Source organism: Papio anubis, chromosome 9, assembly GCF_008728515.1.
Source record: "Papio anubis isolate 15944 chromosome 9, Panubis1.0, whole genome shotgun sequence".
Taxonomy (NCBI): domain Eukaryota; kingdom Metazoa; phylum Chordata; class Mammalia; order Primates; family Cercopithecidae; genus Papio; species Papio anubis.
The window spans coordinates 115,333,313-115,358,543 of NC_044984.1; the positions used below are offsets into that span (position 1 = coordinate 115,333,313).

Below are 25,231 nucleotides of genomic sequence, written 5' to 3' on the forward strand. Positions count from 1 at the left end.
GGAGTTTGGTTTGTGTCTGCCGGCTGGCAGGCAAACGCAACCCACGCAGTGGGGGAGGCGGCTAGCGTGGTGGACCCAGGCCGCGTGGCCCTGTGGCAGCCGAGCCATGGTTTCTAAACTGAGCCAGCTGCAGACGGAGCTCCTGGCGGCCCTGCTCGAGTCAGGGCTGAGCAAAGAGGCACTGATCCAGGCACTGGGTGAGCCGGAGCCCTACCTCCTGGCTGGAGATGGCCCCCTGGACAAGGGGGAGTCCTGCGGCGGCGGTCGAGGGGAGCTGGCTGAGCTGCCCAATGGGCTGGGGGAGACTCGGGGCTCCGAGGATGATACGGACGACGATGGGGAAGACTTCACGCCACCCATCCTCAAAGAGCTGGAGAACCTCAGCCCTGAGGAGGCAGCCCACCAGAAAGCCGTGGTGGAGACCCTTCTGCAGTAAGGAGCCCTTCCCCGTCCCAGGTCCCAGGAAGAGCCTAGAGGGGCCCCCCTCAGCTCCTAACGAGCCCCCCTTCTGAGTCGAGTCCCCATGAGCTTCAGCCTTTAGCCTAGCTGCTGGGAAGGAGGACAGGGTCCATGAGAGCCCAGGGGTCCTTGCTTGGAGGGTTGAGCCTCCAGCCCCTGAACTTCTCCTCTGCGGAGTCCCAAATCCCCACGAGCTGAGGCCTTCAGCCCAGTCCCTGGGCAGGAGACATTTCCCGGGGGGTCCAAGATGGGAGAAAAAGCAGGTGAGTTCACAACTCAAATGCCTGGAGAACTGGGGGGTGGTGGAAATGTTTAGCCCCTAGGATCATGTATACTCTCCAGACCCTAACTCCTGCACTGAGTCCTCAGCGGGTAGGCTCCGGGGGCCAGGAAGCACTGCCAGGGAGGAGGGCCCGAAGCTGGGGTTTTGGGGGCTTCCCTGGCCTCCTAGGGACTCATGCATTTAGCCAGGGAAGCCCAGGTCTTTCTTACCTGAGGCAGACAGAGCCTCGAGGTGGGAGCTGCTCCCCTTTCCTGTGTGGCCACAGGCACCCCACCTCACCAGCAGGCGCCATTAGAGGCTCCCCGTTCTACATTCCCATCCACTGGCAGACTCCCCGTCTCCTGGAGAACTGGGTGGGTCCTGAGCTCGATGCCTCCCCTCTCCTCAGCAGAGCTGACCTAGTTACTAATTACCCACATGCTTTATTATTTCTCTTTTGTTTTATAAATTTATAAATGGCGAAAGGCTCTGATAAGGTCTGTGATCATTAACTTGTGGAAATGGTGGCCTGGAAAGATCTGGGCCAACCCACCTCCCACCTAGTGGGGGTGGGGGATGGGGTGTGGGGGAGAAGGAAGGGTGGCCTGGGGGCTGCAGGGGCCACCCCTCCCCAGGGGCTCCCTGACCTTCACCCTATAGCGCCTGCTTGGGGAGGTTCACTACTTCCTGGGCGCTGTGCTGAGGTTTCACAGGAATAATTTCCCTTCACGGTGAGAGAAATCCTGGGCAGAAGCTATTAGTGACTCTGTTTCACAAATGGGGAAACCGGGGCTTAGAGCGGGGAAGGAGCTGGACTAAGTTCACCCAACGGAGGCCCCAAACCTACTCTGTTTGCTGCTCTCAATTGCTATGATGAGGGGTCAGAGGCCTGCAGGGGGTGGCCAGGGAGTCAGAGAGACAGCGAGTCCCAAAGATGCTCTGAAGGGGCCCATCTCTTTTCTGTCCAAGGTCCTGATCCCAGCTGGGGTGGGGGAGGGCTGGTGGATTCCTGCTTTCCCAGAGGCCTCAGGGAGCCTCCCGAGGGCCTGGACAGGGGGCAGGGGAGCAGTCAGGGCCCCCTGACTTGGCAGGAAGAGGAGGGCAAAGGACTCTAGAGCTGCAGGGGAGGGGCAAAGAGTCAGGCATCCCAGACCCAGGGCGAAGGCAACTCGACGGGGTGGGGCTGGGCCGGACCTGCCCAGGGCCCCAGATGGGATTGGGGGCTTTGGGGTGAGGGTGGGGGCAAGGGATGCTTTCTTACCTGACTGAGTGAGCTCTCTTGGTCAGCAGCCCCCTTTGGTGGGATGGTGGGGTTGGGGGAGCCTTGATCCACAGCATTTGAAGGGGAAGCAGAGGTCAAAGTGCTTCCTAGGGACCAGCAGAGACCTGGAAGCCGAGGCAGACAGTGTAGAAAGAGGCCATCGGGGTAGATGGAGAGAGAAGCTGGGAGAAGCGGAACGGAGGAGCCGGGGGGCGGGGGCTCAGACCCAGCTGGGAGAAGGGGCACGGGAGAGAATGAGGTGCCCCAAGCTTGCAAGGAGGCTGGAGTGCTTCCCGCCTGCCCCGATTGGGTTTTCTTTAATGCTAACAGCATGCTATTTACTTTCCATTTAAATGTGAGATGTTGCTATAAATTATCAACCAGCTCCTTGTTCCTGTACAGTTTATAACTAACTACCTGGGTTACTTATTGTTCAGGTAACAAAAGGGATCGGAAAACGCCCTGAGTGAAAAAAGTGGGGCCTCCAGCGTCAGGGTCGGGGAAGGAGCCAGGGAGAGAGGGGCGGGGGACCCCTGTTGAAGGCCTGAGCCATCGGGGAGGTTGAGGCTGGGAAGATGGTACAGAGGCGGAACGTCTAGTAGAAGCTGTTTCCTGGGAGAAGTCAGTGTCTGGGAAGAAGCTGGGTGTGTCCTGGGTCCCAGGTCTCCCTGGGGTGGCCCATGTTTCTGGCCACTGCAGGAACCTGAGCTCTTTCTTCAGATCTGCCCCTTAGTTCCCTGAGTGAACTTGGGCAAGTCTGTTCCTCTCCTTCTGCCTTAGTTTCCCTTCCTGGCCAAGGAATAAAATCCAAACTCCCTGCCTTGGTTTCGTTCCCCTCCCTCCACCCCACCAAATTCCTGGATCTCCTCCCAGGTCTTTCTCTTCCTTCCTGCCTTTGCTGTAGCCATTTTGGCTTTGCTGTTCCTCAGCACCCCAAGCCAATTCCCACCCCAGGGCCTTTGCACGTGCTCTTCCTGCTGCTTGGAACCCCTTTCCAGATCTTCCCATGGCCGGTTCCTTCTCCTTCATCTCCCTGATTGCTCCATTCAAAAGGGGGCCCCACCCCCCATCACTCTCTTCCACTGCTGTCATTTACTTTCTCTGGTTCCCTGTCATGACTTGTGATCATCTGATTTATCTGTTTGTTTTCTATCTCCTGCCATGAAAATAGAAGCTCTTCAAGGACGAGGCCTGTGTTGCCTTATTCACCACTTGTACCCACATCCTGCCCAGTGGCTGATGCACAGCAGGAATGAGTGAGTGACTGGGATTCTCTGAGGCCCTGAAGATATCTACTGCCCTGTTGGCCAGGGCCCAGCAGCCTGAGATGTGGCCAAGGGAGAAACTGGGACCCAGGGTTCCTTCCTGGGTGTCCTCCCAGGTCCTTTCTGTCCCTGATCAGCTCAAACCCCAACCTGTTTCTTTTTTGTTGTTTTTGTTTTTGAGACAGAGTCTTGCTCTGTTGCCCCAGCTGGAGTGCAGTGGCACACTGCACTCCGCCTCCTGGGTTCAAGTGATTCTCCTGCCTCAGCCTCCCGAGTAGCTGGGATTACAGGTGCTCACCACCATGCCTGGCTGATGTTTTGTATTTTAGTAGAGATGGGGTTTCACTATGTTGGCCAGGCTGGTCTCGAACTCCTGACCTCAGGTGATCCACCTGCCTTGGCCTCCCAAAGTGCTGGGATTACAGTCATGAGCCACTGCCCCTGGCCTTCAAACCCCAACCTTGAAGTGCTCTGATCCTGCCCATCAGGCAGGATCAGGGCACCGAGACCCAGGAAGACAGTTGCCAAGGGAGGACAGAGGATCTGACACCCCGACAAAAGCCAGACTGCCTGCATCCTAATCCCAGCTCTGCCCCTTTCTAGCCTGAGCAGGTGATTTCATTTTTCTGAGCCTCAGTTTTGTCTACAGGGTAGAGATGACAATAACCCTTGTCCACAGGGTAAAATGGCATGGCACTTGTAGAGTACACATGTAGTAAGTGCAATACACAGCAGTCATTATTAGTGATCCCATTTTACAGATAAGCAAATTAAGGCTGAGAGAGGCAGTGCCTCACCGAACAAAACTCTTCCGAAGGACTGAAGGCAGGCCAGGATTTGGACCTGGGTCCTCCTACCTTAAGCTCCATACAGCAACCTCGAGGTTGCACTTTCCTGTCATTCCTGCTGTTCAACTTGACCATCAGCTCACTTCCATACAGTGCTTTGGAGTTCATAAAGGGCTTACAAAATGCACTGAGCTCATTTTTCCCTTCCCACCATCTCTGAAGTCTGAAATATCATTCGCCCTATTTCACAGATGAGGAAACTGAGGCACACGGAGGTTAAGCAAAGAATCAAGGCCATATCTAAAGCCCCCACACTGAGAAGTCAGCTCCCCCTCCAGATGTGGGGATGAACACCACAACCTTGCATGCCCTGAAACTCCAGGGGCAAGAGGCTCAAAGCCTTGGACATTTGATTGACCCCAGAATGGGTAGGAGAGAGAGGAGGAAGATGTGGGCGGGTCTTCACCTCTCCTGGGCTCTGCTGTGTGGGGTCAAGGGTCTCCAGGGCTGCATTAAGATGATGATGATGACAATATTATTCCACAAATTCAGCACTTACTGTGTGCCAGGCACTGCCCTAAGTTCATCCTCCCTATTTGAAGCTCATTTAATTTTCCCAGGAGCGGTGTGAGGTAGGGGTGGATTTTCCCCACGTTACAGGGCAGATGTGGGTCATACAGGAGCACGTGCGGCTAGGTTGCAGTGGTGGGATTTTAACCCATGTTGCTTTGACTCTCAAACCCATTAGAGTCAAAGCAGGAGATGCCTGGAGACTTGGCCTCTTGGTTCTTTTCTTTTTCTTTTCGTTCTTTTTTTTTGGCGGGGGGGATAGAGTCTCACTCTGCTGCTGGGGCTGGAGTGCAGTGGCACAATCTCGGCTCATTGTAACCTCTGCCTCCTCGGTTCAAGTGATCCTCCTGCCTCAGTCCCCTGAGTAGCTGGGACCACAGGCACACGACACCACACCCAGCTAATTTTTGTATTTTTAGTAGAGACAGGGTTTCACTATGTTGGCCAGGGTGGTCTCTAACTCCTGACCTTATGTGATCCACCCATCTCGGCCTCCCAAAGTGCTGGGATTACAGGCATGAACCACCGAGTGCAGCCTTGGCCTCTCAGTTCTGAGCTAGGACAGTTGGAGAAGCTGCCCTCAAAAAGAGTCAGGCCCTTGGAGACTCTGTGTGTGTGTGTGTGTGTGTGTGTGTGTGTGTAAGAGATACACAGAGAGATAGAAGACAGTGATAGCAAGAGAGTGGGGGGTGGGGGGAGAGAGAGACATTGATTCAGTAGGTTCTAGAAAAAAGTGGCACAGGAGGCTTCTCCCAGAAAAGGGAAAGCCAGGCCCTCTCGGCTCTCTGTCTCCTAACTGGCATTGAAAATTCACTTTTTTGTTATGGATTTGTTGCCCAAATCTACTAGGAATTGTTTAAAAGCGGAACATTCGTATCAGCTCACTTTAACAGTTTGCTTTCCATTTTCACATTCAAAAGCCTGTCTTCTGTTTCTAAGGGTTGCACATGTATTCGTGCAGGCTGGCCGGCCTTTGTTTTATTTTCAAGTTCAACTTAAATTTGACCTGGTATGGGAGAATGAGAGAGAGAGAGAGAGAGAGAGATAGAGAGAGAGAGAGAGAGAAACAGACAGACATGGAATCAGATGGACAGGGGCACATAGCAAATCTTTGGTTTGAGCCCAGGAGAGGCTCTGGTGAGAGGAAGACTGACCCTATTCTCTTTGGGAGAGAGAGAAGGGAAGGATGGAGGAAGGGAGGACACAGGAGGACACGGCACAGGAGGGTGATGGCTGCAGATGGGGGAGGGGAGGCATCGGGCAGCCTGGCTCTAGGATCAGATAAACATGTTTGCCACGGAGCAGCAGGCTGGACTTTGTACTGCCCTTCCCTCTGAGCTCTGACTGGCAACCAGAGAAGCAGGGAGGTGAAGGAGAGAGGATCCTAGGAGCCCAGGAAAGAAGGGAGAGAGAGAAGCTGGGGAGAGGCCCGCGGGGGGGTTCCTGGCAACATGAAATTTTTTTGGAGTCCCAACTAGATCACCTTGCACAAGTGACTGCGCCTTTCTGAGCCTCAGTTTTCTCCTCTGTGAAATGGGCATAGCGTCTACTTCGTAGGGTTATAAGATGTAAGTGGCCGCCCTCAGCACAGTGTCTGGCTCACAGTAAATCCTCAAGAAACATGAGTTTTCAGATTTTTTTTTTTTTTTTTTTGAGACAGGGTTTCACTCTGTCACCAAGGCTGGAGTGCCGTGGCGCAATCACAGCTCATTGCAGCCCCGACCTCCCAGGCTCAAGAGATCCTCGTCTCAGCCTTCTGAGTAGCTGGGACTACAGGCTTGTGCCACCACACCTGGCTAATTTTTCTATTTTTTTGTAGAAACAGAGTCCCACTCTGTTGTCCAGGCTGGTCTCAAACTACTGAGCTCAAGGAATCCTCATACCTTAGCCTCCCAAGAAGCTGGGACTACAGGTGTGCACCACCATGCCTGGCTAATTTATTTATTTTTTTTATAGAGACAGAGTCTCACTATGTTGTCCAGGCTGGTCTTGAACTACAGGGCTCAAGTGATCCTCCCACCTCAGCCTTTCAAATAGCTGGGATTACCAGCATGAGCCACCATTGCTGGTTTACAATTCAGTTTTAAATATTATATATGCCAAGGTGGGAGGATCGCTTGAGCCCAGGAGTTTGAGACCAGCCTGGCCAACATAGCGAGTCCCTGATCTACCAAAAAAAAAAAAAAAAAAAAAAAAAGAAAGAAAGAAAAGAAAGAAAGAAAAAAAAGTACAAAAATTAGCTGGCACGTTGGGACTTGCCTGTGGTCCCAAGCACTTGGGAGTCTGAGGTGGGAGGACCAACTGAGCCCAGGAGTTTGAGGCTACAGTGAGCTGTGATCATGCTACTGAGCTCCAGCCTGGGTGACAGAACAAGTAGCCTCTGAAAAGAAAATAAATACATAAAAATAAATATTGGCCAGGCATGGTGGCTCACACCTGTAATCCCAGCATTTTGGGAGGCCAACGTGGGTGGATCACCTGAGGTCAGGAGTTTAAGACCAGCCTGGCCAACGTGGTGAAACTCCGTCTCTGCTAAAAATATAAAAATTAGTTGGGTGTGGTAGCCCGTGCCTGTAATCCCAGCTACTCGGGAGGCTGAGGCAGGAGAATCGCTTGAACCCGGGAGGCGGAGGTTGCAGTGAGCTGAGCTCGCGCCACTGCACTCCAGCCTGGCCACAGAGCAATGCTTTGTCTCAAAAAATAAATAAATAAGTAAATAAAAATAAAAATAAAAATCATGTATGCATATATAGTATAGTATATGTTACGTAATTTACAAAGTACCTACGGACACCAGAGAAGACTGTCCTTCTCACTTCCATCCCCAGCACCTTGTTCTCCTCTGGAAGCAACCAGAGTCCCCAGTTCCGTGAGTGCCCTCTGGTATTTTAGATGTGCACAAATACGTAGAAATCCTCTAGAAATCCTCTTTTACCTCACTTCAAATTTTTCATAAATAGCAGTGTAGCAGACACACCAGATAAACTCCGCTCCGTCTGGGCACACAGAGCTTCCTCAGTGGGGTTTTTTCAGTGGTTGCATTGAACAGATGCACCTCCATTTAGTTAATCAGGATCCTTTTGCCGGGCTCCTTCGTTGCTTCTAATCTTTTCTATGGCAAGCAACGTGGCAAGGAATTGCCTTCTACTTGTGCCATTTGTCACCTGTGCCAATGTTAGAAGGCTCAAATTCTAGAAGCGAATTGCTCAGTGAGGCAGGGGAGAGCACAGGCTTTGGAATCACGCAGACCCAAGTTCAAATCCCAGTCTGCCTGTTTCAGTGCTGCTGTATTGAGCTGTATTTATCTGTTTTTTTTTTTTTTTTTTTTGAGATGGAGTCTCACTCTGCTGCCCAGGCTGCAATGCAGTGGCGATCTTGGCTCACTGCAACCTCTGCCTCCCGGGTTCAAGCGATTCTCCTGCCTCAGCCTCCCAAGTAGCCAGGATTATAGGCGCCTGCCACAATACCTGACTTATTTTTTATTTTTATTTATTTTTTTGTAGAGATGGATTTCCCCATGTTGGCCAGGCTGGTCTCAAACTCCTAACCTCAAGAGACCCGCCCACCTTGGCCTCCCAAAGTGCTGGGATTACAGGTGTGAGTCACTGCACCCAGCCTATCTGTGACATACTGGTAATATAAGTTCAGGAGAGGGAGAGAGAGAGGCGGGGATTGAGACAGAGCAGGAGAGGAGGAGAGAAAATGTATATGGCTCAGGCTGTCTGATCCCTTCTGTCCCCCATGGGGAGACCTACAGTGAGCAGAGACATGAGTCACAGGTGGCATCGGGTCCCTTGAGTCTCTCTGGTGGGAGAATCTCAGCCCACAGGGTGGCATTCCAGTGTTCACATGCATTTTTGGTACTATGAGGCCTCTGAATGTCAACCCTGTCACCTGGGACTCTGTGGAAAAACCAGCCGCCTGTTCTGGTGCTGTGGGGAAACTGGCCTGGCCACAGCCAAGGGTGCAGATTTTCAGGAATCTTTTTTTTTTCTTTTAGACAGAGTCTCACTCTATCACCCAGGCTGCAGTGGTGAGATTTCGGCTCACTGCAACCTCCACCTCCCAGGTTCAAGCAATTCTCCTGCCTCAGCTCCCCCAAGTAGCTGGGATTATAGGCTCCCACCACCATGCCCGGCGAATTTTTGTATTTTTAGTGGAGACAGGGTTTCACCATGTTGGCCAGGTTGGTCTCAAACTCCTGACCTCAGGTGATCCTCCCACCTCAGCTCCCAAAGTGCTGGGATTACAGGTGTGAGCCACCGCACCCAGCCTCAGGAAGCATTTTGACTTTGTAATTTTCTGCCTGAAAGGCTATCTTAGAACTGAATCCTTTTAGGTGGATGGGACTCTGCTTGCCCTGTGACCTTGGACAAGGGACAAAATGATGCAAATTCTGTAAGCCTCAGTGGCTCTGGGTGTAAAATTGGAGAATCCATATTTCTTTTTTTTTTTTTTATTTTCATAATTGAGATTTTATTGGTTGAGGATCAGTACAGACATTTCAATTTGTACACAGTTCTTAACATATGTAACGAAATTCTAAAAAGCCATGTATTGTAATTCTTTTTTAAAGTTATTCCAGTGACTTTCCAGCTTAAAATTTGGAAGCAAATTTTCCTTAAGAGGCTATCAAGTACCAGTATCTTCACATGTTGGTCAGCTGTTATGTATGGCCCACCAGTTCACAACTGAATAGCATGTACACTACATATTCAAATCTGTAATCTTTCACAGCACAGTAACAAAGTTATTAGGCAAACAGGACTACCACAACCAAAGCTGTTACAGAGTGCACACGAGAGAATCCATATTTCTTTCCTTGTTTTCAGATTCAATGCTTTCCTTTTTCCAGCAGTTCTCCTTCGTCCATCCATCCATCATCCATCCACCCACCCACCTCCAATCCATCCATCCATCCATCCATCCATCCATTATCCATCCACCCACCAATCCTTTATCTCACCCAGTCTATCTGTCCATAGGCCATGTGCCTACGCCTACCATGTGTGTCCATCCACCAGTCCATCCATCTATCCACCAGTCCATCCATCTATCCACCAGTTCATGACCATCCCACCCTGACCCATCCAGTCCAAGTGTCAGGCCCATCCACTCCATAACTGCATTCATGCCCACCCACCCATCCATTCACCTATCCACCCATCCATTCACCCAGGGCCCCAGCCCCATCCTATGGTCACCCATACCCGATGCTCATCATACTCTGTCCATGCCATTCCTACCCAGGTACCATCCATCCACCAGTGGCGAACATCCATCTAGTCCTACCAGTCAGCATCACATCTATCCCACAGCGGGAGTTCATCCACACCACCCACCTCATCCAGTCCCACCTCACCCATCCATCCATTCACCCATCCACCCATCCATGAAGACGCAGAAGCGGGCCGCCCTGTACACCTGGTACGTCCGCAAGCAGCGAGAGGTGGCGCAGCGTAAGTAACGACCCTACCCCGCGTCTTCCCTGGGAGGGCCCAGGACTCTCCCCTAACTCACAGGTGGGGGCTGGAAGCTTCACCATCCCCATTGCACAGACAGGTAGATGGAAAAGAAGTCCGTGGGATTCAACCTGCATTTATTACCTATTCTGCACCAGGCGCTCTGTGGGACAGGAGTAGGCTTGGTCCTGAGCATCCAAAGATGAATGAACTGGGTCTCTGCTTTCTTTCTCTTTTTTTTTTTTTTTTTTTTGAGACAGAGTTTTGCTCTTATTGTCCAGGCTGGAGTTCCATGGTGTGACCTCAGCTCACTGTGACCTCCTCCTCCCAGGTTCAAGCAATTCTCCCACCTCAGCCTCCAGAGTAGCTGGGATCACAGGTGCCCACCACCATGCCTGGCTAATTTTTTGTAGTTTTAGTAGAGACGGGGTTTCACCATGTTGGCCAGGCTGGTCTTGAACTCCTGACCTCAGGTGATCCACCCGCCTCAGTCTCCCAAAGTGCTGGGATTACAGGCATGAGCCACCGTACCCGGCCTGGGTCCCTGCTTTCTAAGAGCCCATGGTTAAGTGGGAAAGTGGGAGAAAAGATCATTAGGATCCAGTGAGACATGTATTAGAATGGGACAACAGCAGCCACAACAACAATAATAATGGCTACTATTTATCAAGTGTTTTTGGGGTGCCTGGTCCAGTGCAGAGTATTACACAAAGCATTTCAGGGTGCTGAGCTGACGGTCCACTGGGGAGTGACCTGTTCTTCCTCAGGAAGGCAGAGGTATTAGGAAGGCTCACATTGCAAATATGACCTTTAGACTAGGTCTTAAAGTGGGAGTTGAATTTTGACCCCTGGAGATGCCGGGAAGGGTGTTTCAGGCAGAAGGAACAGCATCAGTAAAGGCTCAGAGGCAAGGTCCACGCTCAGGAAATCCTCCACTGCAAACTCAGGAAGCTCTGGGAGCCCTATTACTCAGGGAATGGTGGGTTTTCTTCTCCAGGCCTCATACCCCACCAAATCCCAGGTGCACTGTCACCTTCCAACCTCTATCTATGTGTAACATTTTTTGACATTTATTAATTATCCAGGTTTTTAAAAAAAGAAATAGCCAGGCATGGTGGTGTGCCATAATCTCAGCTACTTGGGAGGCTGAGGTGGGAGGACTGTTTGAGCCCAGGGGTTCGGGTCCAACCTGGACAACATGGCAAGGTTCCTTGTCTAAAAAAGAAAGAAAGGAAAGATAGGGAAGGGAGGAAGGAAGGAAGGAAAGGAAAGAAGGAAAAGAAAGAAAAGAAAGAAAAAGAATGAGACAGAGAAAGAAAGAAAGGCAATACACATTTGGTTAAAAAAAAGAAAAACAGAGTTTATAAGAAAAATTAGGCCGGGCGCGGTGGCTCAAGCCTGTAATCCCAGCACTTTGGGAGGCCGAGACGGGCGGATCACAAGGTCAGGAGATCGAGACCATCCTGGCGAACACGGTGAAACCCCGTCTCTACTAAAAAATACAAAAAACTAGCCAGGCGAGGTGGCGGGCGCCTGTAGTCCCAGCTACTCGGGAGGCTGAGGCAGGAGAATGGCGTAAACCCGGGAGGCGGAGCTTGTAGTGAGCCGAGATCCGGCCACTGCACTTCAGCCTGGGCGACAGAGCGAGACTCCATCTCAAAAAAAAAAAAAAAAAAAAGAGAAAAATTAGATGTCTTTCCCCTAAAGCAGCCACTGAAATTCCCAGACTCTTGTGTATCCTTCCAGAGAGATTTTCTGCATATAGTAGCAATGGATATGTTGTTTTCTTGCTCTTTTTCTGATTAATGGGAACATACTAGACACACTATTTTGCACATTGTGTTTTGTCTCTTGGCAATAAATCCTGTACATGTTTTCATATTGGCACTGAGAGATTGATTGATTTCATTCTTTATAAGGGCTGCTGGCTGTTATTTAACTGGCCACCTACTGAAGGACTTTTAGGGTTTTTGCAATCTGCGAATACAACCAACTGCAGCAAAAACATCCTTATTTATATAAGTGCATGTTCACATGTGACTGTGTCTGTAAGATAAGTTCCTAGAAGTGGAATGCTGGAACACCGAATAGGTGCTTTAAAATCTGGGGTACATATTGGCATAGTTCCTTCCAAAGAAGTTATATCAATTTACACTTCCACCAACAGTAAAAATCACTGCTGAAAAAAAAAAAAAAAAAAAGTATGCAGGCCAGGCGCGGTGGCTCACGCCTGTAATCCCAGCACTTTGGGAGGCCGAGGAGGGTGGATCACTTGAGGGCAGGAGTTTGAGACCAGCATGGCCAACATGGTGAAACCCCGTCTTAACTAAAAATACAAAAAAATTAGCTGGACATAGTGGCGCACGCCTGTAATCCCAGCTACTTGGGAGGCCAAGACAAGAGAATCGCTTGAACCCAGGAGGCAGAGGTTGCAGTGAGCCAAGATCATGCCACTGCACTCCAGCCTGGGAGACTCTGTCAAATAAACAAACAAATAAATAAATGTATGTATGTATGTATGCGTGCATGCAATAGACGGCTCTAATCCTTACTCTATAGCTACCCCTCATCCCAATTATTGGGGTGTTCACACTCTACTGTGCTGTAATACACACTTGGAAAAACAGTACATTTTAGTACTATTTTAATTTGTATGAGAAGAAACAATAAAGATTTTGAAAATCTGTTAGAACTAGATTTAGTTGCTGAGAGAAATAGTGTTCTCTTAAAACCATCACTAGAAGAAATGTTACAATATTCGATAAAATGCATTAAAATTTTCTAACAGTTAGAAACGTCATCAAGGACTTCAGCCTAAAGCTGAGAATAGAGATGCAAACTGGCCCAAATAGCTTTCCCTGGGGGATTTTTAACTTAAAAGTTAAGGAGAAATTGGAGAATTTGAGATGCAGAGTCAATATATGACTCTGTTTTCTTTTTTGTTGGCTTCATTCTCAGACAGGCTCTCCTCATATAGGCAAAGATGGGTTCTGGAAGCCCTGGGCTGCCATCCTATCAGCTTAGCAACCTCAGAAGGAAAAGAGCTCTTCTTTTCAGCTACTTTCAGTTGAATGACTCTTTTTTTATATACTTAATAATATAAACTTTTATTTATTTCATTTTTTGAGCTGAGGTATTTCCATGTTGCCCAGACTGGTTTTGAACTTCTGGGCTCAAGTGATCCCTGCCTCAGCCTCTCAAGTAGCTGGAATGACAGGCACGTGCCACTGTGTCTGCTATAACAGAAACTTTTAAATGAAGTCTAACATAAAAAGTGCACAAATCCAAAGCATACAGCTCAATGAATTTTCACAAAGTGAACATTCCAATACAGATAAAAAACAGAATATTACCAGCACCCAGCCTGGTGTGGTTGCACCCAGGGAGGCAAAGTTGGGAGGATCACTTGAGGCTAAGAGTTCAAGACCAGCCTGGGCAACAGAAGGAGACCCCATCTCTACAAAAACCAAAAATAAAAATAGAAATAAATGAGCCAGGTGTGGTGCACGCCTGTAGTCCTAGCCACTTGTGCCCACTGCTGCTTCTTGGCACTGAGATGGTGAGGGCCCTGCTGCTGCTGTGCCCCTGATTCAGAACCTAACTTCCTCTCTTCTCATAAAGTGCTGTCCTGGCACTTGTGTGTCCCAGTCCTTTGGCGGCCTGCTCAGGGATAATCCAGTAGACTAGTTTCCAGTAAAGTGATATCAGCTGGTGAAGGCTGGCTGGGTCTCTTCCTCTAGCTAACATTTGCATTTGAAGCCTGATTTTCAAGTCTGGAAAGCTGAATATAATTCTGAATCTACTGAGGACATATGGCTCCAGTGTTTGCTCTACTGCATGACCCTGGAAAAATATGCAAGCCCTCTGAGCCTCGGCTTCCTCATCTGTAAAATGGGGATAGTAAATGTGCCAAATAGGAACAAATGCTAATGCTTACCTGCAGTCTTGTATTGAGAAGAATGGTGAGATCATATCTTGGGTTGGTAGGAAAGCATTCAGGGATTGATTAGTGATGTTTGCCTTGGACACTGGTTAAGAAAGTGATGGCATATGTGTTGTGTGTTTGTCATCACTGGATTAGATGATTTCTAAGTTCTAGCTGTAAGCTACTCTGGTTCAGCACCCCAGCAATGAGAAAGAATCAAGGGCAAGGTCAGAGGAACTGACCTGGGAAGTTGAGAGTGGCCAGTACCCCACTCACAGCTTTCTGTGCCTGCAGAGTTCACCCATGCAGGGCAGGGAGGGCTGATTGAAGAGCCCACAGGTGATGAGCTACCAACCAAGAAGGGGCGGAGGAACCGTTTTAAGTGGGGCCCAGCATCCCAGCAGATCCTGTTCCAGGCCTATGAGAGGCAGAAGAACCCCAGCAAGGAGGAGCGAGAGACGCTGGTGGAGGAGTGCAATAGGTACAATGGCGGGTGGGAAACAGTGCTGTTTTGGTCTGGGCTGTGGCAAGGCCAGGGAAGGGGAAGGTGACTCTAGGTCCTGTAAAAGGCTGTCCAGTCGCCGAGAACTCCTGATGTTGGCTTAGCCTGGCCCAGAAAATTAAGAATACTTGAACCTAACCCCATTCCTCGCAGCCCCCCTGCACCCTGGACACCAAGCAACCCTTCCATGGATGCCCACCTAATCTGATTCCCTCTACAATCCTATGGCTCTTTTGCTCACTTTATGGAGAGACTGAGGTCAGACTGTCACCTGCCCAACATCATACAGCAGACCTGGCATTGGAACCCAGATCTGCCAGCTTCAAACCCTCAGGCAGAGCTCAACTTCTCAGAACCCTCCCCCTCATGCCCAGGACAGGGTTCCTCTGAGCCTGGCCTGGAGACTCATGGGTGGCTATTTCTGCAGGGCGGAATGCATCCAGAGGGGGGTGTCCCCATCACAGGCACAGGGGCTGGGCTCCAACCTCGTCACAGAGGTGCGTGTCTACAACTGGTTTGCCAACCGGCGCAAAGAAGAAGCCTTCCGGCACAAGCTGGCCATGGACACATACAGCGGGCCCCCACCAGGGCCAGGCCCGGGACCTGCGCTGCCTGCTCACAGTTCCCCCAGCCTGCCCCCGCCTGCCCTCTCTCCCAGTAAGCTCCACGGTGAGTGGTATTGTGGGGACAGGGGACACGTGGGAAGGTGGGAGGGTTGGGGAGGACTGTCCCAGTGACAGCAGTCACCTAAACCTCTTAGCACTACAGTTTGGTTCCATTCCATTCACACCACTCCTTATCACTCTACTTCACTCTGTTCATTCATCCACTCCATCCATTCCATTCCACCATTCCATCCCTCCTTCCTCCATTCCATCCACTTACTCCATCCACTCCATTCAACTCCACTCCATCCACTCCATTCAACTCCACTCCATCCACTCCTACTCCATTCACTCAACTCCACTGCATCCACTCTATTCCATCTACTCCATCCACTCCACTCCATCCATTCCATCCATTCCATCCATCCATTCCATCCATTCCACTCCATTCCACTCCTTCCATCCATTCTATTCCATCCACTCCATCCATTCATCCATCCATTCCACTCCATCCCCTACTACATTCCAGCTCCTCTACTGTCCCTCCACTCCATCCATTCCATCCAACTTCATCCATCTACTACATTCCAACTCCACTCCATTCATTCCACTCCATCCATTCCATCCAACTTCATCCCACTCACTACATTCAACTCCACTCCATCGACTCCATACCCCGCTGCATTCACTGCACTCCATCTATTACATTCAACTCTACTCCATCCACTCCATACTCTATTCCATCCACCTCCATCCATTCCATTCAACTCCACTCCATCCATCCACTCTTGCTCCCATCCTCCATTCCTGTGTCCATCCTTCCATTCCATCCACTCCAACTCACTCACTCCACTCCATACCATACCATTCCACTCCACTCTGTCCACATGACTCCATTCATTCCACTCCACTCCACACTATTCCTCACCATTCCATCCACTCCACCCTACACCATTCCACTCCATTCTATTCCTTCCCACCCATCCTCTCCACCCTTTACGGTACCCATTCCACTTGATCCCACTCATTCCACTCAATTCAATCTATACTACTCCACACCATCCACTCCACTTCATATCATTCCACTCAACTCAACCTAAGTTGATTTGGGTTAATTCCATTCAATTCATTCATTTCAGATTGTATCAATTCAATTCATTTCAACTCAACTAAATTCAGTTAAATTCAATTCAGTTGTCTTCCACTGAGCACCTACTGCATGTCAGGTATAGCACTAGGCAGTGGCGGATAATGGAGCTAATAAATGCAGTCCCAGCCTTCAAGGAACTGGGAGCAGCTAACCCAGGGCTTGGCAAAAGGTAGAAACACAGGCAGATTTGCTGGCTGCATAAAGGCCGACGGGCAGCTGGCCTAAGCAGACCAGTGGAGTTTGAAGCGATGAGGGCTATGGAGGCAGGGGAGGGCTGGGAAGTGGGGTGCTGAGGCAGGACACTGCTTCCCTCTCCAGGTGTGCGCTATGGACAGCCGGCGACCAGTGAGACTTCAGAAGTGCCCTCAAGCAGTGGCGGCCCCTTAGTGACAGTGTCTACACCCCTGCACCAAGTGTCCCCCACGGGCCTGGAGCCCAGCCACAGCCTGCTGAGTACAGAAGCCAAGCTGGTGAGCATCCTGCCTGTAGGGAAAACCCAACCTCATCTTTCCTTGGCAGGGAGATTCCCAAGCCCTGTTGGGACCCCGCCCCCACCCCCGACTCACCTTGGCTTCCCCTCGTAGGTCTCAGCAGCTGGGGGCCCCCTTCCCCCTGTCAGCACCCTGACGGCACTGCACAGTTTGGAGCAGACATCCCCAGGCCTCAACCAGCAGCCCCAGAACCTCATCATGGCCTCACTTCCTGGGGTCATGACCATCGGGCCTGGTGAGCCTGCCTCCCTGGGTCCTACGTTCACCAACACAGGTGCCTCCACCCTGGTCATCGGTAAGCTGGAGGGGATGGGTGGGCACCTGGGTGGGAAGCTTATGGGGCAACCGCAGAATCCAGGAGCTGGAAGAGCCACTGGGACTCATTCATTCATTCATACAACGTGTATTTATCCAGTGCCTACTCTGGAGCAGGCACTGTGCTACATCAGTGATACCTGGGTGAACCAAACAGACCAAAATCTCAGCAACTCAAGCAGGGAGGCAGGCACTAAGCATAATACATCAATTCTGTGGTACCTCAGAAGGTGAAGGGTCTATGGGCAAATTACAGCAGGGTAAGGGGGACTGATGTTTTCTAAGTTTTTTGTTTTATGAAGAAAAATTAAGCCCAGAAAGCCTTTATTTGTAGGTACAATGATGCAAAAGTCCAGTACATAAGATAGATAGGGAGCTGCTAGGAGAGGGGAGCAGAGAGCTAACCCCAGGGCTTTTGCACTGCTGTGGAACCCCAGGGCTCCAGGGAACCTCAGTTTGACGACTTTTGAACAAGTCACTGCCTGCCTCTCCCACTAGCCTAGATAAGGAGCTAAAGGCTCAAAGAGGGGGAATGACTTGCCAGAGCCACTTAAATTAGTGGCAGGTCCCAGTGGAGGGCTGTTTCCTGATCACCCTGCCCCCTCCTCCAAACCACGGGCTCTGGGAAGGAGAGGTGGTGCCCTTGGGAGGTCTTGGGGGGGTGATGGGATGTAACTGGGGGGCCCAGCTGATTCCCGCCCCTTCCACTCCAGGCCTGGCCTCCACGCAGGCACAGAGTGTGCCGGTCATCAACAGCATGGGCAGCAGCCTGACCACCCTGCAGCCCGTCCAGTTCTCCCAGCCGCTGCACCCTTCCTACCAGCAGCCGCTCATGCCGCCTGTGCAGAGCCACGTGACCCAGAGCCCCTTCATGGCCACCATGGCCCAGCTGCAGAGCCCCCATGGTGAGCACCCTGTGCCCCACACAGGGGGAGATGATGATAGAGGTTGGCTGTCAATGGATGCAGGGGAAGGGGGTGCCTGGCAGGCGCTGCAGTCTGAGTGTGTCTCCAGGACAAGTGTGTTTCCGTGACTGAGGGTGTCTGCAGGCCACAGTGTGTTCCCATGTGAATGCACGTATCTGTGTGTGTGCACATGACTGCTTGTGTGAGCAGATCCCTAGTGCATGTCTAGGTGTGTGTCAGTTGTGCATGCGTTTGTGTGTGCGTGCCTCTGTTTCTCTGAAACTCTTAGGGCCATATGAATTTCTAAAATCTATTCAGATTTTAGAAAGGTAATCTGGGGCCAGGTGTGGTGGCTCACAGCTGTAATCCCAGCACTTTGGGAGGCCGAGGTGGGCGGCTCACTTGAGGTTAGGAGTTCGAGGCCAGCCTGGCCAACACGGTGAAACCCCGTCTCTACTAAAAGTACAAAAATTAGCCAGGCGTGGAGGCACGTGCCTGTAGTCCCAGCTACTTGGGAGGCTGAGGCAGGAGAATTGCTTGAACCCGGGAGGTGGAGGTTGCAGTGAGCTGAGATTGTGCCACTGCACTCCAGCCTGGGCAACAGAGTGAGACTCTGCCAAAAAAAAAAAAAAGAAAGAAAAGAAAAGAAAGGTAATTTGGTGGATATGCCAGCTATCACATAACACTCCTAGCAGGGTTTGAGATAGCCCACTGTGATCAAAGCACTGCTATTTCTGCAGCGAAAGTAGGATTTCTACAAGGCAGTTTAAACACTCATAACCTCATGTCAGGTTCAGGCTGGGTTTTGCCACCAAATGAGCTCTAGTGCCAATCTTAAGGAAATCTTTTGGTTTCAGACTTTTTTGGAATTTGGGACTAGGTTAAGAGATTTTGGGTCTGTATATGTCTCTGTGTGTACGTGGTTGAGAATGTATGTGTGTGTGTACGTTTTTGTCTGAGTCACTGTGAGAATATGTGGTTTATGTGAGTTTTCCTAGCGTCTGTGTGTCTCTTGTGGGGTCTGTGTGTCTCCTGCGGGGTGGGGGGAGGTGCTGTAGGCAAAACATGGGGTTTTATTTGGAGAGGTGGCCTGGAGATGGAGGTACTGCTGTCCTCTGCCTTGCTCTTTGACAGGGGCCACCTGAACTTAGTACACGGCACCTGAGTTTAGTACAGTAGCACCTGTGCTTAGTACATGGCACTTGTGCTTAGTACATAGCACCTGCATTCAGTACAATAGCACCTGCGCTTAGTACGTAGCACCTGTGCTTAGTACAGTAGTCCTGCACCCACGCCTCCCGTTCCCTTTCATACCTGCTGTCTCCAGGTGACACAAGCTGGAGTTGGTTTCTGGCCTCCTCCAGGCTCCCCTGCATCAATCCCAGCTGAGCAGTTCCCTGTGATGGGGAAAGGGTCTGTCCCTCTATCTGGAGCCCCCAGTTTTGAAAATCAGTCCTGGATCTCCAATTGCTGCCCAGTCTGGTTGTTCAGCAGGCTCCATGCCCCCCTTTCCCCGGTCCTGAGGCCTGGGACGGGGGCTGTCAGGCACGTCTGCCACGTCTGCCCCTCTCTCCCCTGCGGCCAGCCCTCTACAGCCACAAGCCCGAGGTGGCCCAGTACACCCACACGGGCCTGCTCCCGCAGACTATGCTCATCACTGACACCACCAACCTGAGTGCCCTGGCCAGCCTCACGCCCACCAAGCAGGTAAGGTCCAGGCCTGCTGGCCCTCCCTTGGCCTGTGACAGAGCCCCTCGCCCCCACATCCCCGGGACTCAGGAGGCTGCTCTGCTCCCCCAGGTCTTCACCTCAGACACTGAGGCCTCCAGTGAGTCCGGGCTTCACACGCCGGCCTCTCAGGCCACCACCCTCCACGTCCCCAGCCAGGACCCAGCAGGCATCCAGCACCTGCAGCCAGCCCACCGGCTCAGCGCCAGCCCCACGGGTGAGAGGCCCTGTCTCCGCCCCCTCCCTTACTGTCTCCGCCCCCTCCCTTACTATCTCCGCCCCCTTCCATGTTGGTCCCACCCCTTTTGTTGCCGTCCTGTCACTGTGGGGCTGTGCATGCAGCAGGCCTAGGCCATGTGGGGAAGCACTGGCAGGCATGGGGGGTTGGGTGGGGTTCCCTGCCTCCCAGACATGGCCTGTGTGCCCATGAAGCTCAAGAGGCACAGGTGACCCCAGGAAGACAGGGTTCACCTTGCAAGAACATCTCAGGGGCTGGATTGAGGAAAAAGATGAAGTCATGATAAGGAGCAGGTCTGTGAGCCAGAAGCGACTCTTGCGTGTGTCTGGTTTGGCTTGGCTCAGGGTTGAACATTCTTTGAATTTGTTGCTAACATTTCAAAATCAGGAATTTTCACATAGAAATCTGGATTTCTGGCATCTTTTGGGAAATTGGAAAAATTCATACTCCCATATAACAGCTCACCAGGCTTCACTGCATCCACTCACATTGGCTCCAATGACCCCTGGCGGTGGGGTGGTCGCCTGAGTTTGTAATCTATGATGTCATTATCAGGAGTGGGCACTTTGGAGTCAGGTGGCTGGGCTTTGCAGCCTGTCTTTTTGCAAGCTGCCCCCTTTCTATAAGGTTCCTGGACCCGGCCCTGGCAGCTGTCGTGACAGCCACCGAGGCCATTCTATGTCCTGGCATTCACCCCATGAGGCGTCTGCATGATCACCCCCATTTTACGGATGAGAAAGTGGACACTTAAGGAGGGGAGGGACTTGCCTCATCTCCCACAGCTACCAGATGGCAGGGCCAGGACTCGAACCCAGGTCCAACCTCAAAGCCCATTCTCTTAACCATGGCCATCAGTCAGGGTTCTCCAGGAACACAGAACCAATGCATTTACCTGAAGGACTTGGCGCGTGTCTGCAGGGGCTGGCAGGCCTGAAATCTGTTGCTGGCAACTCTGGGGAGTGAATTCTGCAGCCTTGAGGCAGAATTCCTTCTTCTCTGGGAAACTGGTTTTTGCTCTTACGGCCTTCCACTGATGGAGAAGGCCCACCCATATTTTCAGGGTAACCTCCTTCACTCAAAGTCAACTGATTGTGGCATTAACCACATCTACAAAGCACCTGCATTCACAGCAGCGCCTAGATTAGCGTTTGGCTCAGCCTAGCCAAGCCAACACGTACAACTACCTACCCCGGCATCTCACAGGGGCTTCTCCAGCGTTCCCACTAAGATGTACTGAGGCCACTCCCTGGGCGGCCCCGGACCCTGGCTGGCAGGCTCCCCTTGTTAAGAACCGAGGGTAGAGGTGTGACTTTGGGGTTCCTGTTATCTGCTGTGATCCAGGAGGTGTGGCTCTGCCTCCTCATCCCGAGTACCCCTCGGGACGGGCAGGTGGGGTGGGTGTGGGTGTGGGTGCCTGGTGGGTGGTCAGCAGCCTCGTTTGCCTCCGCAGTGTCCTCCAGCAGCCTGGTGCTGTACCAGAGCTCAGACTCCAGCAACGGCCACAGCCACCTGCTGCCGTCCAACCACAGCGTCATTGAGACCTTCATCTCCACACAGATGGCCTCTTCCTCCCAGTAACCACGGCACCTGGGCCCTGGGGCCTGTACTGCCTGCTTGGGGGGTGATGAGGGCAGCAGCTAGCCCTGCCTGAAGGACCTGAGCCTGCTGAGCTCCTGTGGCCCTTCCTGGACAGCTGTGCCTCGCTCCCCACTCTGCTCTGATGCATCAGAAACAGAGGGCTCTGAGGCGCCTCAACCCATGGAGGGCTGCTTGGGTTGCACAAGAGGGGGCCATGGAGAGCTAGGAGCAAAGCCTGTTCCTGGCAGATGGAGGAGGGACTGTCCCTGCTGTGTGGGACACAATCTGCTTACTTGGAACAGAAGGGGGCGGCCTGTGACTTGGGCACCCCCAGCCTGGGCCTGTGGAGAGCCCCGGGACCGCTACACCACACTGGCAGCCACACTTCTCAGGAAACAAGCCTGTGTAGCTGTGACCTGCTGAGCTCTGAGAGGCCCTGGATCAGCGTGTCCTTGTTCGGTCACCAATGCACCCACTGGGCCACTCCATCCTGCCCCAACTCCTTCCAGCTAGTGACCCACATGCCACTTGTACTGACCCGATCACCTACTCACACAGGCATTTCCTGGGGGGCTACTCTGTGCCAGAGCTTGGGGCTCCAATGCCCAAGCCCAGGGAGGCCGAAGCTAACAGGGAAGGCAGGCAGGGCTCTCCTGGCTTCCCCTGTCCCCAGCGATTCCCTCTCCCAGGCCCCATGACCTCCAGCTTTCCCGGGTCTTTGTTCCCAAGAGCATCACGCCTCTGAGGCCAGCCTGGCCTCCTGCCTCTACTGGGAAGGCTGCTTCAGGGTTGGGAAGTTGTCCCTATTCCTGTGGGAGCCTCGCAACCCATGCCAAGTCTAGGTCCTGGTGGGGCAGCTCCTGTCTCGAGGGCCCTGCAGACCCTGCCCTTATTTGGGGCAGGAGTAGCTGAGCTCAGAAGGCAGCAAGGCCCGAGCAGCTGAGCAAGGCCCAAGCGGCTGGCCAAGCTGAGGTGCCCAGAAGAAAGAGGTGACCCCAGGGCACAGGAGCTACCTCTGTGGACAGGACTAATAGAATCCTGGGGGTCTGGCTGGCTGAGGGCAGTTCGCAGCCACCCTGAGGAGTCCGAGGGCCTGAGCACTGCCAGGAGGGACAAAGGAGCCTGTGAACCCAGGGCAAGCACGGTCCCACATCCCTGGGCCTGCTGCTGAGCACCTGGCCCTCCGTGCACCGCATCCACCCTGGGATTCAGGAAAAGGCCTGGGGTGACCCAGCACCCCCTGCAGCTTGTAGCCAGCTCGGGTGAGCGGCACGTTTATTTAACTTTTAGTAAAGTCAAGGAGAAATGTGGTAATTTCTTGCTTGTCCACAAATCATTCAGACGAGGTTTGGGCAGGCAGAGGGAGGCTGGGGCAGGCCCGGGGTCTGCGAAGAGGAGATGGGCTCCCGCACCCACGCTCTCACACCCCACGTCTCTGCTTTTCTGGCTCTGCTGAGACTCGAATGACGAAGCCAGATTTCATCTTAACCTCAAGCTTCTACTTTAAAAAACAATTTCGTTTTGGAGACAGGGTCTCACTGTCACCCAGGCTGGACTGCAGTGGCATTATACGGCTCACTGCAGCCTTGACCTTCCTGGGCTCAAGGGATCCTCCCACCTCAGCCTCACAAGCAGCTGGGACCACAGGCGCTCACTACCATGCCCAACTAATTTTTGTATTTTTTTTTTTTTTAATAGAGACCAGGTTTCACCATGTTGCCCAGGCTGGTCTGGAACTCGGCTCAAGTGATCCACCTGCCTCGGCCTCCCAAAGTGCTGGGATTACAGGTATGAGCCACCGTGCCTGGCCACGAGCTTCTACTTTTTGTTGTTGTTGTTGAGATAGAGTCTCACTCTGTTGCCTAGGCTGGAGTGCAGTGGCGCAATCTCGGCTCACTGCAACCTCTACCTCCTGGGTTCAAGTGATTCTCCCGCCTCAGCCTCCTGAGTAGCTGGGATTACGGGCGTGTGCCAACATGCTCAGCTAATTTTTGTATTTTTAGTAGAGACGGGGTCTCGCCATGTTGGCCAGGCTGGTCTCAAACTCCTGGCCTCAAATGATCCACCCTTCTTGGCCTCCCAAAGTGCTGGGATTATAGGCGTGAGCCACTGCACCTGGTCACAAGCTTCTACTTCTTGCAGAATGCCTTTGTCACATGACACCTAGTCCACGAGTGCTGACACTTCCTGAAGTCTTGGGTGGGGTGAATGCACAAATCCTGGGAGTATAGAGATTTGTGTTGTATTTAAAACGTCTCAAGGTTCAGCATTGACAGGCAATACCCAAATCACTCTAAGTTTTGTTTTGGGTCCTCTGACAATTGAGTTTCCATAATCTGGTCGGCTCAGAGACACCATCATGTGTGGTATATTCACAAATGCAGACAAAGAAAATTCTAGAAAGCCAGGGGTGAAAAAGCTCTCCTTTTTCAGACAATTCCGTGAAGTCTATAGGGGCTAAGGAGAGAAGAACCAAACTTTCTCTGGGCCTTGGCCTCTTGGGGATCCCTTCTCTCATTTTCTAAAAACTGTTTCTCATACCAGGCTAAAGAGGTGGTGGGGAAGGTCTCCCTTCCCCTGCCCACCTCAGACAGTTCTAGGGAGGTGGAGGTTTCACCACTTGGCCACTAGTCTCAAATAACTGGAAGGCTCTTTTTTTCCTGAGGCCATGGAATGTTCTGGAACCATAGGCCTCCCCCCCACCCCCTGCCCCCAGCCCTCCATGGGAGCACAGAGGGGCAGGCCTTGCTTGGGCTTCTCACCCTACAGCCACTTTTTTGGCTCAACTCTCAGGCAAGCCCTCATCACCATCAGGGTCTCATGGGCAGTCTGGGTTTGCCAGCCCAGTCCTTGAACTTGGAGAGGGAGGTGGGGCCTGGAAATGCCTTGTCCCCAGGGGGGCACCTTGTCCTTGGAGCCAGCTGAGCCCTGGGCCCATGGCTGGGTTCAATTTGCAGGCACAGCTGTGGCACTCTTTGCTGGTGGGAATGGAGAGGCCTCGCTGGCCTTCTTTGCCTTTTTCTTCTTTTTCTTCTTTTGAGTCCCAAGCGACACCTGGTCCCCGTTGAGCTCACCTGACTTCTGCTTCTGGACTGTGGCCGTGCTGGCGGGGGTGGGGGTGGTGGTGGCTACAGCCGAGTCGACACCGGCCACCTTCTTGGCTTTCTTTTTCAGCTTCCTTGTCTTCTTTACCTCCTTCTCCACCGTGCCAGGGCTGTGGATGGCTGACTCCTGCAGGATGTCGGACGCCGACACAGCTGCCTCCCGGCACCGCCGCCACTCCTCATCACTGTCCTCACTGCTGCAACGAGGGCACCCTGCGTTAGCTGGAGTCAGGACACAGCCCCAGAGCCGCCTCTCGCTGTCCTCCTTTGGTCCACGTCACCAGGAGGCAGCCGCAGAGGGAGGCCGGTAGCGAGTTCAGGCTTGGGAGTGGGGCCAACCTGGCTTCCAATACTGGCGTCTGGGCGTAGCAGCCTTGTGACCTCCTTAAGTGACTTCACCTCTCTGACTGTCAGTATCATCTAGAAAACGGGGATCTTAACAGAGTCCAGGCCTCCCAGGAATGTCCCAGGAGGCAACTAGGATCAAGTGAGGTGTCTGGCCCAAGATGGGTGCTCAAAAGCAGTAAACATCCAAAGCCGTCACCAAGAGGGCTTTCCCTCCCACTGAGAGCACGAGGTATCCAGCTGCCTGACAGGGCCGATGCCTCAGCCTGGTCCTGCCT

The 25,231-nt window shown here is 52.2% G+C and overlaps 2 protein-coding genes across 4 annotated transcripts in view; one reads left to right on the forward strand and one right to left on the reverse strand.

The window, feature by feature from the left end:
- On the forward strand, positions 1 to 22,818 carry HNF1A (HNF1 homeobox A). Its single transcript, XM_031650185.1, has 11 exons — positions 1 to 432; positions 1,008 to 1,095; positions 9,992 to 10,064; positions 14,287 to 14,473; positions 14,922 to 15,163; positions 16,568 to 16,719; positions 16,834 to 17,035; positions 17,769 to 17,960; positions 19,546 to 19,667; positions 19,761 to 19,905; positions 21,377 to 22,818. The coding sequence occupies exons 1-11, from the start codon at positions 107 to 109 to the stop codon at positions 21,502 to 21,504; spliced, it is 1,857 nt and encodes a 618-aa protein (XP_031506045.1). The 5' UTR covers positions 1 to 106; the 3' UTR covers positions 21,505 to 22,818.
- The window catches only part of C9H12orf43 (chromosome 9 C12orf43 homolog), a 14,799-nt gene continuing 12,315 nt past the window's right edge, over positions 22,748 to 25,231 (reverse strand). For 2 of the 3 annotated variants that reach the window (XM_003907271.5, XM_021923034.2), the window contains exon 6: positions 22,748 to 24,805. In XM_003907271.5, the coding sequence (XP_003907320.2) occupies positions 24,451 to 24,805 (355 nt within the window). In that variant the 3' untranslated portion in view covers positions 22,748 to 24,450. The remainder of the gene's footprint in view (positions 24,806 to 25,231) is intronic. The other variant, XM_009181855.4, reaches the window with a different exon arrangement.

What these genes read in the sequence shown, in the direction of transcription:
- HNF1A (XM_031650185.1), top strand. Translation starts at nt 107, where the DNA reads ATGGTTTCTAAACTGAGCCAGCTGCAGACGGAGCTCCTGGCGGCCCTG. An exon ending in CCCGTCTCCTGGAGAACTGG is followed by an intron (nt 1,096 to 9,991) that starts GTGGGTCCTGAG and finishes TCACCCATCCAC; the next exon opens with CCATCCATGAAGACGCAGAA. An exon ending in CCAGCTGCAGAGCCCCCATG is followed by an intron (nt 17,961 to 19,545) that starts GTGAGCACCCTG and finishes CCCTGCGGCCAG; the next exon opens with CCCTCTACAGCCACAAGCCC.